This window comes from Leptosomus discolor, chromosome Z (genome assembly GCF_034619465.1).
Source record: "Leptosomus discolor isolate bLepDis1 chromosome Z, bLepDis1.hap2, whole genome shotgun sequence".
NCBI classification, from domain to species: Eukaryota; Metazoa; Chordata; class Aves; order Leptosomiformes; family Leptosomidae; genus Leptosomus; species Leptosomus discolor.
In genome coordinates this window covers 17860730-17874887 of record NC_141419.1, presented here as the reverse complement: position 1 = coordinate 17874887, position 14158 = coordinate 17860730, and the positions used below count along the sequence as shown (strand labels likewise).

The 14158-nt window shown below is 45.3% G+C and overlaps 2 protein-coding genes across 2 annotated transcripts in view; both read right to left on the bottom strand.

Annotated features, from left to right (window-relative positions):
* Positions 1-1260: 1260 nt before the first annotated feature.
* On the bottom strand, positions 1261-1776 carry CARTPT (CART prepropeptide). The gene is made up of 3 exons (XM_086480239.1): positions 1627-1776; positions 1460-1543; positions 1261-1368 (listed from the first exon to the last, which is right to left on the bottom strand). Exons 1-3 carry the CDS (start codon positions 1774-1776, stop codon positions 1261-1263), a joined length of 342 nt encoding a protein of 113 aa, XP_086336365.1.
* A 6449-nt stretch (positions 1777-8225) lies between these two features.
* MCCC2 (methylcrotonyl-CoA carboxylase subunit 2) overlaps positions 8226-14158 on the bottom strand; it is a 41499-nt gene continuing 35566 nt past the window's right edge. The window contains exon 17 of the mRNA XM_086479425.1: positions 8226-8451. Coding sequence (XP_086335551.1) covers positions 8334-8451 — 118 coding nt within the window. The 3' untranslated portion in view covers positions 8226-8333. The remainder of the gene's footprint in view (positions 8452-14158) is intronic.

The following is a 14158-nucleotide window of genomic DNA, read 5'->3' as shown; positions in this document are numbered from 1 at the left end:
GACGCTAGCATTTCCTTCAGTGGTCCCTTTTTTCTGGGAATGAAATGCAAAGCAGCAAAATGATCCAGCCCATGGTGGTTGCCTGCCATGCATTGCCTCCCCAGCCCAGTCCCTTCAGCAGGGATGAACCCTGCCCTCTCCCAGGAGGAAACCTAAGGTCCTAAGTGTCTGCGCTCTTCACGGTCCCTCTGGGCACCCGTGGGGCAGGAAGCAGCCATCGTCCCAGCCAGCGCCAGAAGACATGAACCTCAATTTCCAGCCCTATCCTGACCTGGCTGACAGCCTGGCTAAAGCACGGAGCAATGCAGGTGGTTGTGGTAATTTTCGAGTAACCCTCAGCCTCTCCCTCTGAGCGCTAAGGATTCCCGTGCATGAAATTAAAACTTCTTCCAAAACACTGTCATCAGAACAGGGACTTTATTAACAGAGACAAAGGATTAAGACACGTCATGAATTTGCTGAAACACACAGTGTACCTGTGGAGGACAGACATGTTTATATACACCAGTCCATTGTAGAAACGTGAGCAATTTGGTCTAGATGACTAGGATATCCCCTGGTAGTTTGCAACAGATCCAGACAGCTTCCTCTCCGTGGTGGCTCTGGTAAAGCAACCGGTTTCCCTCCAGCCCCACCCCAGCCAGGCTAGTGCCGGATCCCTGAATGCCGCCGGGGTCTGACCCGGGATTTTCCCCTCCGCTCCTTCCGGGCTCTGCCGAGCCGGGCCCTCGCAGCTACGGGACAAGAAAAGGGGGCTTTGAACACACCCCCGCCCCCCCCACCCCCCCCCACCCCAGCCACCCAGGGGATCCCCTGGCCACGACCCCTCCGGCCGGCAGCGGGTGGATGTTCCCCGCCTCGGGAAGGAGCCGGGCACCCCGGGGCATGGCACGGGGCCAGCCCCGCTCCCGGGCGCGGCTCGGCTCTGCACCGGTACGACACTGCAGCTCCCAGTACCGGCACGTCTACTCAATAAGGCACGGGCTGGGTTATTCCTGGGCGGATAAAATCAAACGGGGAAGGAGGGGAGGGAGGGGAAGAGGCCGGGGAGGGGGGGTGGGGGGGTGGGGAGAGAACGAAAACAGCTCCACGGATGTCGGATGTCACGGACGGCGTTACACGGGCGAGGCGGGGGCTTCTCACTGCGTTTTTCGGGCGGATGAGCCGCGGGAAGCCGCCGCCGCCACCCCGGGCCGGCACGTCGGGGCGGGGGGACGTCGGTGCCTGCGCTCCCGGCGGCTTGTCCCGGGGCAGCCCCGCTTACAGGCACTTGAGGAGGAAGGAATTGCACGAAGTCCCTCGGGGGCAGTCGCAGAGCTTCCCGATGCGGGCCCCCTTCCTCACAGCGCACTGTTCCCCGGCGTCGCACTGCGGGCAGCGGCGGACGGTGAGGGGGCGCCGACGGCGGCCGCCCCGTCCCGTCCCGTCCCGTCCCGCCCCGCCCCGCCGGGGCACTCACCATGGGCACCTGCCCGAACTTCTTCTCGTAGTGCGGGACCCGCTTGCTCTTCAGCTTCTCCAGCACCTCCTGCAGCGCCTCGATCTGCCGAGAGACACCACAGTTCCCGTCAGGTCGCGCCCGGCCGGGCGGCCACCCCCCGCCCCGACCCCGGCTCCCCGCCCCACCAACTCCTTCTCTCGGGAGGCGCCGCCGCCGCCACCGCCGGGGAGCGCCAGGTCGCGGGCGCGGCGCGGCGGGTTCGGCCCCTGCCCGCGGGCGCCCAGCAGCAGCGCGGCCGCCACGGCGCAGAGCGCCAGCGCCCGGCAGCTCTCCATGGTGCTGCCGCCCCGCCGCCGCCGCCGCCCGGCCGCCGCCGCCGCCTTTATAGCGCCGCGCCCGCCCCGCCGTGCGTCAGCGCCCCCCGCCGCCGCGCCGCGCCTCGGCTCCTCTCCCCTCCGCTCGGCTCCGCCTGGCTCGGCGCCCCCCACCTCCCCACTGGCCAAGCCTTTGCCCCAAAGCCAGCTGCTTCGGCAGGAGCTGTTCCCCGGCACGTCTTGACCCTCTGTCCCACTGGGCTCGGCACGAACGGCGGAGCCGTCTCTTGAGGGGGAACGAGGGGGGAGCGCCCTGCCCGCCAGCCCCCCGCCACCCGCACGCCCTGTGCCTGGCCCGCGGCGAAGGGCCGGGTCGTCCCCATGTTGTGCGAGAAGAGTGGGAAGCTCTTTCCTCGCCTGTGGGAGTTGGGAAGGAGGAGGGAGAGGTGACACCTGGAGAAGCAAGTGGAGATTGGGCCATCAGGGAGACCAGGCTTGGATGTCAGCGCAGGGGTCTGAGAAGAGGGAGAGTTAGTAGCCCGTGGGCTAACGAAAAGCACGGTGTGATGGGAGGCAGTGCCAGGATGGCAGGATTAACCCAAAGGGGTCGGGGAGGTGGGGAATATAAAGATGGTGAGCAATGAGCTGATGAAGATGGGATGCTTGAATGAGGACGGGTGGGACTGCCAACGGGTGGGAAGGCTCAGGGTCACGGAGAGCAAGGTAAGGAACAGCCTCAAAAGGACCAGGATAAAAGTAATTGCTGGTACTTGGAGCAGAACTGAAGTAGCACTTGAGGCCAAGTACCACCATATATACTGAGCAGGTGCTCAGTAAGCATCATCCATCCTGTGTGCAAAATGAGGCCACCTCCTCATTTTGCACATAGGAAAAAGCACAGTTGCCAATAGGAGACCCAGTGCATCGGTGCACTCATCTCCATTCTGACCCTCCTGCTGGCACTTGGCTCTGCGAGCTTGGCAGCCCCATGTTCATCAACACTATGGCTAGAGAGCTCCCTGGCAGGCTCAAACCTGCCCAAGCCTCATGGTCATGGTGGGGGCAGGAGGAAGACAGCAGCACCTTCCCCTAGAAGAGCAGTGGCGTGACAAGGAGAGCATGCAAGATGATGGGCAGTGCTCAGCCTTCTCCAGGCTCGTGTCTCCAGGCCAAGGCTGGGGCAAAACAGGGCAAAACAGCTGATCAGCAGCTTTGCAGGCATGAGACATTTGGCCCTCTGGTGTGATGGCTGTGGGGGCAAGAAGGCAAGGAGCAGGGTCTGCCTGCAAGGAGGCTTCGCTCCCAGCTCCCAGCTCTGCAGCGGCACGGGGATGTTCCTGCCCTCCAGCTGGCAGCAGCAGGAGCTGGGCTGGGTCTCCCTAGGTGGAGGGAGGATTATCTGGAGAAGTAGGAATTGGAAAGCCTTGTTAACAAAACTCTCCTAGTTGGTCGTTTGTAGGGAAGCTAGGAATAACCTGAAGAGGCAAAGCAATGTGAGCAAAAAACTAAAAAAAAAAGTTGTTTAGAGATAATTCAATAGTCCCAGGGACGTGTATTTCCAAACAGGAAGGCAGAGTTTAAAGGGACCAAGAGGAGTGTGGCTCAACAAGTAATTTTCAACAGCACGATTTTGTTTGAGGCAATAAAAAGACTCCGATCTCTCTGACCATCATGATGCTTGCCTGCAGAGCCCTGTGTTCACCTCTTGCTGTTACCTCCTCCCACACAGCTCTATTGATCATCACATCCAGCAAAGGTCTCATTTGTAATTGCTGTTCAGAGTAGAGATCCTCCGTATGTTTGCACAAATCCTCCAGTCTCTTTTTGCCACAGGGAAGGCTAAGGTGTCAGACATCAGGCTGGTAGTGAACCACTCACAGCGAATCCCATGTCCCAGGCTGAAGCGAAAATGCAGCTACGTGAAGTACTGGAAATGATGGGCTTGCCAAAGCAAAGTTTCTTAGAGCAGAGAAATAACACAGGCTAAGAAAAATGCAACACTTCGTGTGAAGAGGGAGATATATGGTCTATTCAACTTTGAAAGCAGTGTCTGTGAAGCTTGATGAAACATCCAAGCCATATTTTATAGTCCAAGGATTACTCATGCAGTGTTGAAAACAGCACAGAGATGCTCAGAGAACATCACTGTTTTCTTTCCAACTTGCACTTCCAGTAAAAAGCTGAATTTGTTAGTTCCCCCAGTAAAATTTTGGTTGAATGTGAAGGCAATTACAAATTTCTGTTTCCAAAAGTTGTTGTATCTGTCTGGCTACAGACACCCACAGAACTGTACGTTTCTGTGCCCATTACTGTGTGTCGCAGTGACTCTGAAACTGTCACTGTCCCCTGCTCCCTATTCAGCCATTCCAGTAGACATTGTCTCCAGCACTAGGGAGTAAAACAAGTCGCAGGATGCAGGATAGCTGGATACTAAACAAGAGTGTCAGAAGCTACCATGTCAAGGAGCAGAACAGGGTCAAGGTATAAAAGCGCAAAATTGCTGTTTACAACTACAAAAAGGCATGTACTTTTTGACAGCATCAGTAGCCAGTCAGAAGACAACTCGCTATGAAATTAGGGGAGTCTGTGGCACTACAGAGCTCACTCCAGATAGTGCACTCAAAATGCCGCCAGACCTCAGAGATGGACAGCTCTGTGGCAGCTATGTGTTAATCCAAGCTTCTCAAAGCTAACTTACTTTCTCCATACAAATTCTACTGCAGACGAGGTGCAAACAGGACACAGCCAATCTGCATTAACATCTGTATATCAAGTGGATAATTTTTGAAGTTGGGCACAGTATATGCTTTTCATAATCACACCCTTCCATCATGATTAATTAATGAATGCTTCTAAAAGGGGAAATAAAGGAGGTTTCTGTTGATGCTGGTGTAAAATAATGAGCATCCATTGAGCAGTACTGATACTTTTATGAGTTCCAGTTTTGGCTTGACGTAGACAGAGTTGGATGGGTTTTCTGACTACTAGACCATAGAGATCAGCGTGAAGCATTTGTTCAAGTGCTTTACTGAATCACTGAAGGTGGACATCTGGCTTTAAGTGGCTGCTTTAAGGCTTTGCTGAAAAGTAGTGGGCTCTTATAAGTGCTTTGTTGAATTGCCTTCATTTATAAACCTCAATTAAAAAAAAAAAGTTACTATAATATACTATTGTTGGTTTTCTGAATCAAGAAATTTCTTTGGCTGAAATCTGGAACAGCGAGGAAAATCTAAGATAAGCCAGGGTTCTGCCACATTTGAAGCAATACTTCAAAGAAAACATTTGTTTCAGCAGGAGATGCCAATTAATCTTGATGAGTAACAGATTGGAAAAACACCATCTAAATAAAAGATGCATTCTCACAAGAACAGCACATACACAAATGCTAACGCAGACACTGAGGCTACAAACTCCCTATTAAACTAACCCCAAAATGGGTGCAAGAGGGGTGGGAACAGGGACCCAGTGGCTTCTCAGAAATTACATTCGTAGCCTGCGCGTTTCTGCGGGCAGAGCGATCGCAGAGGCTGTGCACTAAGCCACATCTCGTTTCATACTTGGAAGCAGGCATGCAAGCCTCACAACGGTCATGCACCACAGGCTCTGCCCTTAATGTTTGCTATACAAACTGCCACCAATTTTGGTTGATGATCACATTGTAGCTCCCCGTAGTTTCCAGCATCTTCCTAGTTGCCATGAGAATAAAAAGGAAAATAGCAATGGGTAGGTTTTTATGATCCATCCTGAATTCACCACCTCAGCCGAGGTAATTTTAAGAAGCACCCCTGGTTACTGCAACAGTCCCTAGGGAGATGACGAGCAGCTTAGCCTACGTCATTCATAGCTTCCCTTTTCTTTCTACAGAGGCATTTGAAAACTCCCTCAAGGTCACAGTATTAGCCCTTATAAACTCCTTGTACTCAAATCACAGAATCACATAACATCAGGGGTTGGAAGGGACCTTGAAAGATCACCCAGTCCAACACCCCTGCCAGAGCAGGAATGTTGACCTTTCTTAAAACAGGCCATGTCCAGCTATCAAAGAAAGCTGGAACTAGGTAACCTCTTGGCCTTGCCACTGCTCTGAGGCAGGAGGGAGGCATATGGCTGAGAAGATCCCCAAGGCGAGACCAAATGGGAGCAGAAAGGTCCCCTAGAAGCCTAGAGCACCGAATCCAAGGTCCTGGTCCACCACAGCTTGGGCACTTGATATGGCAAAGCCATTTCCCTTGTTCCTCAATTTCCATCTGAAAAATCAAGTGTCATCCTAAGCGTGATCCTTTCCAGTAAGTAAAGAGACAAACAGTTGTGAGCTGCAGTGAATAGGTGACGCATACTGGAGCTGGGTAGGACAAGTCTCAAAATAGTCACCCACAGCTCCTACATTGCCTCTGCCGTCAGGAATCTTATGCCCTTGTGGTGGCAGCTACCTTTTAGTTAGGTCTCTTAACATTCCTTTCTTTAAGCATCCAAAATATGGCTTTATTTTATATATACGTATTTGAAAGTATGGTATTTTTAAAGGCATTTCAGAAGTCCAGCAATCATAAATAACGTCACTGTACTTTTAGGATAAAGAAATTCCGGGGCCATGCCCAACCTGTTTACAAATTCATGTACCGAGATGAGAATCAGTGGCATGAAAGCACAGGTCTGTGCCTAGTGCCATCTACTGCAGCATTTTAAACTATTACTCTTCCGCTAAATATATATTTAATATACTTAATATTCATAAATACTTATAAATATTATACTATTTATAACAGATAACATTATACAATATATGATTACATGTAATATAAAATAATTAAAATATTGTTATAATAATTTATTTATTAATATTTTTATTTAATATACAGGTTCCACCCTAACATAAGGAAAAACTTTTTGCCGGTGAGGGTGGCAGAGCCCTGGAACAGGCTGCCCAGAGAGGTTGTGGAGTCTCCTTCTCTGGAGACATTCAAAACCCACCTGGATGCGTTCCTGTGTGATCTACTCTAGGTGGTCCTGCTCTGGCAGGGGGGTTGGACTAGGCGATCTTTCGAGGTCCCTTCCAACCCCTAATGTTCTGTGTGATTCTGTGATACTAAGAACATCCATGTGAGCATGACAGCGAGATCACTGTGTGCAGATCTATAGAAGCAATCCTTCTAGTGGTGCAGCACATGGCGGGTTTTGGATAATTCCTTCTCAGTAAAACGAGCAAGAAAACTGGTCTTTTAGTGCCATGTAGAGGCGTACCAGAGACCCCACAGCTCAACATATGCTGGGCTGTCTGTATTCTATGTTGAAAATCCCCATTCCAAAGATTTATTTCATTTTCACTGTTGCATTTGCCTGAGACACAACCGAGAGGGCTAGTAGCTAGCAGACCTTCCTTCCCCCTCCTGGGTCCAAGGGGATCTCCTCTGCCACACGAGTCCAGGAAGACTACAGCTAGCGTGTTATCCAAGACAATTACTCCTCTCAGCAACTTTTCTTCTTCACAGGGCAGCATGGGATAGGACCTCCATCCATGTACATTAACTCTTCTTGGATTTGAGCCTCAGTGAAGAGTTTTTCTGCCAATGGTCATCTGGACACCTGTAGGGCAAAGCTAGGTAAAATCACCTTCCTGGTCCCAGCGAGCACAGTATTTGCCTCCTTATTCTAGGCACACAAGCACTTAGTTTCTAGAAGGTGCAATATTTCCAGAGAAAAACCGAAATGACACACACTGAATTCCTGAAAAACATTACACTGCCACAAACTGTGATAAATAAGTAAGACTAACCAAAGCACTCCAGCTCTCAATAGCCCTGAAGTCAGTGGGATTCAGGCATGTGCTCTGGATGAAGCATTGAACGATGTGGGAAGAACCCAGAATGCCAGAAGGATCACACAGCAAGATGCTGAAACCCCTTTGCAGCAAACCCCTGTCCTCAGAAGTGCTCTAGGCAATCTGCAGCTCCCACAGACACCAGATATGCTCCCCAGCTCATCCTGAAAACACTGCATCCACCACGTTCCCTTGTTTGGACTTCAGGGAACCACACAGAAGAGCAATGTTTTTGAATGAAAGCCAGAGAAAAGCCAAAAATGCCCACAATGCCATGAAACCTGTAATTTCAAGCTGTGTTGAACTCCCTGGCTGCCCTTACAGCACTTCTCTTGTGCAAAAAGTATTTTAAAAAAATTTACAATCCAAAAATAGGGATTTTTTTTTTATTGGATTGCCAAAATATTTTGCCTTTATAGGAGACATACAAAGAATTAAAAGAAATAAAGGAGCTGATAAGCACCAAGTATGTAGCTGATTTTGCAGATTTATGTAAGAGATAGTGTCAATGGTTTCAAACAACACTAGAAGCTGTAGTTTATTCATGCAATGCAGTTTTATACAAGCACTGTGACTGATCTCAAATCACTATCAGAACACTGAAGCACTGTGATGACTACTCAGCAAAAATAATTACAGTATTTTCATTAAAAATATTGTACAAATCTTTATTTTTTAATCACCTCAACATTGTAGTTAGTTTCCCCTCCAACCCAAATTAAAATATACAGAGGTAATTCTGATGAGTATACGTTTCTGTTCACATCCTGAAAACCCCAAATTCTGTCTTCTTCGTAGGTGCATTTAATGCTGCGCTGAGACTGAGGCCCAAAACCAGCCTTGTGTCAGCGGGATCAATAATTCCGTCATCCCATAATCTAAAAAAAAAAAAAAAAAAAAATCAAGCAATAACAACAAAAGGTAACTAATACATACAGTGCAAAGATTTTCAAGCACATGAAACTGGAAACAGTTATACTGAAGAGAGTGGGCTAAAGAGCCAAATTATACTTGAAGCCACGGAGTTAATTCACCTTAACCATCAATGCAGTTGACTGGTGTGTATTACTCTGCAGAATTTGTCTTCTAGAACAAAGTATAAATTTTTGGTAAATGAAAAATGTCAGGTCTACATACACTAAATGAGATTCTTCATACTTATTTTTAGTATGAAGTCATCATTTAGTATGAAGTATGAAGAAGAGAGGCCCTCTCTGTTTTTTAATATTTACATGAAAAATTACCTTTTGTCAATGACCCATCTTCTTCTATTAAGAATGCCAGTATTTTAAGAACTGTGTCACATTATTATTTACATTATTCAGGTTAGTTCAGCTGACAGATGAGGATGATACAACTGCTTATTCTTTAAAAAAGTCAGAGTAAATTTCAAGTTTTTCCAGTACTACTTGTATTTATTTTTTCTGAAGTCCATTTCTAAACAACTGTAAGATAACACCCTCCTTAACCCATCCCTGAAGGCAATTACCAAATTCCCAAGTCCCCAAAATTGCAAACACTCTCTTTGTCTCTTTGATATTATCCAAAAATCAAAGTACTTGTGGCATCAGTTCCCAGTGACAGCTCCATCCTACCCAAAATAAAATCCATGCCAAAACCCTCAGCAGGCCACAAAACTGTAAATATTGTACAGCTACTACCTTCCTAGCAAGATATTTAAACAAGGTACCGCACTGCTTGTTGCAACCCAGCCTTGGTTGAATAAGCATGCACTTTAATCAGGGTTTGCAAAACATATGCACAGTATCTGGTTAAGACCGTGACGCTCCTCCTCCATCCCATCTTTCCCTAGACAGACTTACTTTGCATTCTTTTTTGAACTTACTTCAATATTGGCTAATGTTTAATGCCTTGTCTGTGGAAAATTTAAAAATACAAGAAAGGGTCATGAACAGAGAGCTAAGATGACTCTACCAAGAGAAAGCATAGCCACTCCTTTCTAACTGAAGTTTCCAGCTGCAGATTTCCTATTGTTTGAAGATTAATTGAAAAAATCTGTTAGACAGGAAACGGTATTTTGCACTCTTCTCTCAATACTGAATGTGCCAACCCCACCCCCAAAAGACAGAGAACTGCAAACTGTACATAAATACACGCTGATAAGCTCAAGGCAGCAGCAGACGCTTCTGAGTGCTTTCCATCTTTATTTTGCCATTTGCTGTGAAAGTAATATTCATCAAATCAGATAAAAACATTAAGAGACTGACAACGTATGCTTTCTATTTTACAACAAATGCATGTATCTACCCTAGGATGCACAAAGTGGAAGTGCAATAAAGGGCACTTGTAACAAGATGAGGTACAAGGGTTCAGACTCAGCTTAGAAGCCTGTTCTCCAACTAGCACAGACAGAAGAAATGAGATATCCAACTCAGAAAGAACATTCTACTATAAAGGTATCTTACCATGGTGCAGCTTCCCAAGTAGAAGAGACCGTTACCCTAAATGGGGCATAAGAGCACAGCTGCAGTACAGGAGGAGAAAGTGGTTTGAAGAAGCGACAACTTTGCTGTTAATTGGGCAAAATTATGCTGTTTCTTTTTTGGGACTGAAAACAAAAGCTTGATTAAAGAAATTTTACACCACAGTAGCTGACTCACTGACCTGGCTGACAGGTCCTAACCAGTATAGAAGGAAGTCTGGGAAAAAAAAAAAACAAACAAACAAACTATAAACTGAAATTACAAGGAAACCGTAGATCGCTCTGATCTGTTCTCATTTTAGGATTCTCAGTGAGCATCTCCTTTCTAGTGGGCTAGTAAGCCATACTTTGAAATGTTCTAACAGCCATGCTTGTGTATGCACCGAAGTGGTACTAATAGAAAATTCAGTTGCAGAAGACACACAAGAATCATCTCTATCTTCTTCTGGATAAAGTGCATGGTATAAGCTCTTGCAGTCTGGTTCCTGCAAATAACTCCTTTCCTAACTGTAGCTTTAAATTTTAAGTAATATTAACAGTATTTTGGCATATTTTAACAATACTCCATTGAAGAGACTCAGTGTAAGTGCTTCTTACCATACAGCAAAAACAATTAGAAGCTTTTTTTGTTGAAAACAACCAAAGGACCTGAGACTTACTTAAGAGTTCTTTGAATTCTCTTGGTTTTCCCCAATATAGTGGTTTTATCTACTCATATAATCCAGCATGACAAAATGGCCAAGATGGACTATTTCTTACACTTTCAACACCATGAAGTATGCATCACCAAAGTTTAATGCATATGCTTTTCTTTCCCTTTTCTTATATTTTAGATCTTGATTTAGTTTTGATGAATGTAATCAGATTAATCCACTGAAGGGATGAAGAAGATCCCTATTAATAGTGAAAAGTAAAATAGTTTTGTGAGGACAAATGAACTACAATCCCTTTGTTTTCTTAGGGCTGTTCTTACAGGTTTTGTTCCCAACCCAATCTCGAATATAGTAATTTCTAAATTTAAGCAAATTTGGGGTTTTTTGACTGTTACAGGTTTGTTTGCTCTGCAGATCAACTTCTTTTAATGAACACTTGCAATTAACTTTTTTATTTATGAAACACATTGAAACTCAATGAAGGAATTCATACTCCCTGAAAGTGTTTAATAAATCTGCTAAGGGCCGGGGTAGGGCAGGGATGAACTGAATCAAAAAGAATCACCAACTTAATGCGGTACCTTCGAAGCTGCAACTTCACAGTGACTACCACTGCAATAAATGCTTCCGAACATGAAGTACATTCTAATGGCAGATCTGGGTTTTTTTGTAACAACACAATTAACTTACATTGACAACCACAAAGACTTTACGTTGCATGAAGTCAAGCTGCTTTCATATGGTCACTCCTGGCTTCTGCTTCTCTTTCTTTAAAGAAAACTACATTCTCTACTGGACTGTAACATTAATAATTAAACTATCTATTAAAACCCCATTGCTAGAACATGAGTCATAACTACAATCAAAATATTTGTAATCAAGACATTGTGAGTAAAAGAAATGAAGTGCCCCAAAGTAAAATACTCATGTAATTTGTTAAGATGAAAACTGCTGAAATCCTTCTAGAAACCTGCAAGCAGATTAGTATGAACTCATTGAAAAGGGTGCTGCCTAATGACTCCCGTTAATTAAGACTGCTCACTGTGAAGAGTTCTAATCAAACAATTGATTAAAGTTTGATTAGAAAATACAACTGCAGGCAACAGTATTGACACCCTGTTCATATAACAAGTTGTAAGTCACAAGCAAAATTACACAAGCAGAGTAAATGGGGAAATTTGCTTGTATTTTAAGATCACTGGGGCATTTTTCTTTCCTCTCATTATTACTGCTAAAACCTTGATTCAAAGCCTAATGAAGTCAAGTGGAAGGGCATCAATCTCAACAGACATCGGGATGAGGCAGACTGGTCCCCACACCTTAGCAAGAGGTCAGTGTGAGGGAGCCTCCAAAATGGCTGCACCCGAGCAGCAATACAGACAGCAGTCTTTCTGTCCATCTATCATTCTTTCCCCTCAGTAATGCAAAGCTGTTGGCGTTTTCTTGTTGCTCTTTTTGGTGGCAGGATCTAGTTAGCATCTTAAAAATCCAAGGCTGTCCAGAATCATTTTCAGTACAGCATCCTGACTTTTGCCTGATGGCCAACTGTTGTTTGTTTGTTTGTTTGTTTTACCATGCTTGGGACCAGACAGGAAGAATCCTTTAGACCAAAGGGAAGAGGTTACTTCCCATCCCTGACCTACCGACAAATGCTTGCCAATCAGCAGCTGCTGATGTTGACTGACAAATGGGTTGGCTCCAAGGTACAAGGTGGCTAAATCCCTCCCTCAGGTATATTACTTGCTGCAAAAGCTATGATCCTACTTTATCTCATTGTTTCTGCTTGGGCAGCCTACTCCACAGTAATGAAAACTTTTGAGCTATTGGTCTACGATCTCGCTTAGGAATTAGCAATAGATGAAGGAATGAGACACACGTAATATTGGCAGAAAGGCATGAAATCAGGGCAGAAAATGCAAGAATATCTACTGATATACCCAATTACAAGTACTACAAGTCAGCAGAGAGCAATTAAGAGCTCCTAGACAATGCAGGCTGTACCTACACGGATTGAATATAGCGAGAAACCAGCCTGGACTGTCTTGACCTGAGCCAGTCACACACTGTTCTCACAAGCACTCCCGAGTGAAAAGCGGAATTTCACTTTCATTGCTTTTAGCCAGACGAACCTCAGTGGGATTTCAGCACTGACATTTGACTTCATGTCTCAGCTGGGCTTATTACTCGAGGGCAGCATCACATGAACCCAACCACATGCCACCCAGACCCCCGCTAGTTTTCAGCCAGCTCACATCTGTGCATGTTAAGTTTCCCTTCCCAGCTACAGGAACAATAAGGTGTATGTAACTACACTGCTTTTTTAAATGAAGGACACGACACTTAACGTTAAGAACACTTCCTAACCCCTGGGCTAGGCAAACTTAGGCTATTTACTGAAGTGCCTTCCAGATTTGCAACTTCACAAAATGGCCAGATATTCTGGAAACAAACTGGTAAAAGTTGCTCAGTAGAGACCACAAAGCTGCTGTTAAATACTCAAATTTCCTGTCTAAAACTCACTGGACTTTTAAAAATTCTAACCATAATCTTACACGTAAAACTACTTTCCTGCTCATTAGTAACTTACTGTTGTAAATACTGACAATGGTCTGTTGGTTTTGGGGAGAGGACAAATTCTTATATGGCTAATATACTGCATATATTGAATGTTAAATAAATCAAAATATTTTCAGTTGTGAGTACAAAGACAGTATGACTGTGTTTCCGGTGAACATATAAAAAAAGCAAATGTAAAAAAAAAAATTCAAACCACTCATCTTCTCCTCCATGGTAGGGATTAATTTTAAATACAGTTTGACTAATTTTTTTAAATGTTATTATATCAGTGGAAAATACTTCTCCTTAAAATCCAGTTATAAAAGATGACAATATGTTTTTTTTCCATTCTTCCTTCTTGCTTCAGGGCACAAGGTTTTGTGACACAGATACTAGACCTGATCTTTAAGGGGTAATAAAAGAGATATCATAAACTTTTTAACAGCTGACACCACCTCTCAATTTGGCCAAAACCTTAAGAAATTTAAATTGATCAAAAAGATTTAAAAAAATCAAAACCAGTCTACCACCAGAAAGTCCGTGCCAATAACGATTCAGGATTTTGCAAAAGCATGCTCACTGATTACATGTAAAAAGCCCAATAAACTGTAACTTAGTACCAGTGGGCGTTGTACAGACACATAAAACCTCAAGAAGTTGAGAATATCTATGACTCTGCAACACTACGACCTAGGCCTCTGCCAGAAGCAGAGACTGAACAGTGACTAGACTAAAACCCTCCCTAAATCAATGACCCACATGCTACACAACTGCACCACTGAAATCGGCCTAGACAACAGCACAAATCCCGTGCTACATATCCTACTGAGAATACTTATCCCATCACAGCACCAGCCAGGGCAAAATGGCAAGAACTTTCATCTGATGAAGGCACTCATTTGATTAAACACTGAAATGAATATGGATCCCCCA

Excerpts from the sequence above, each read along its gene's own strand:
- CARTPT (XM_086480239.1), bottom strand. The coding sequence starts at position 1,776 with ATGGAGAGCTGCCGGGCGCTGGCGCTCTGCGCCGTGGCGGCCGCGCTG. Across the intron at positions 1,544-1,626 it reads CCTCCCGAGAGAAGGAGTTG|ATCGAGGCGCTGCAGGAGGT; the intron begins GTGGGGCGGGGA and ends GTCTCTCGGCAG. Across the intron at positions 1,369-1,459 it reads AGTTCGGGCAGGTGCCCATG|TGCGACGCCGGGGAACAGTG; the intron begins GTGAGTGCCCCG and ends CGCTGCCCGCAG.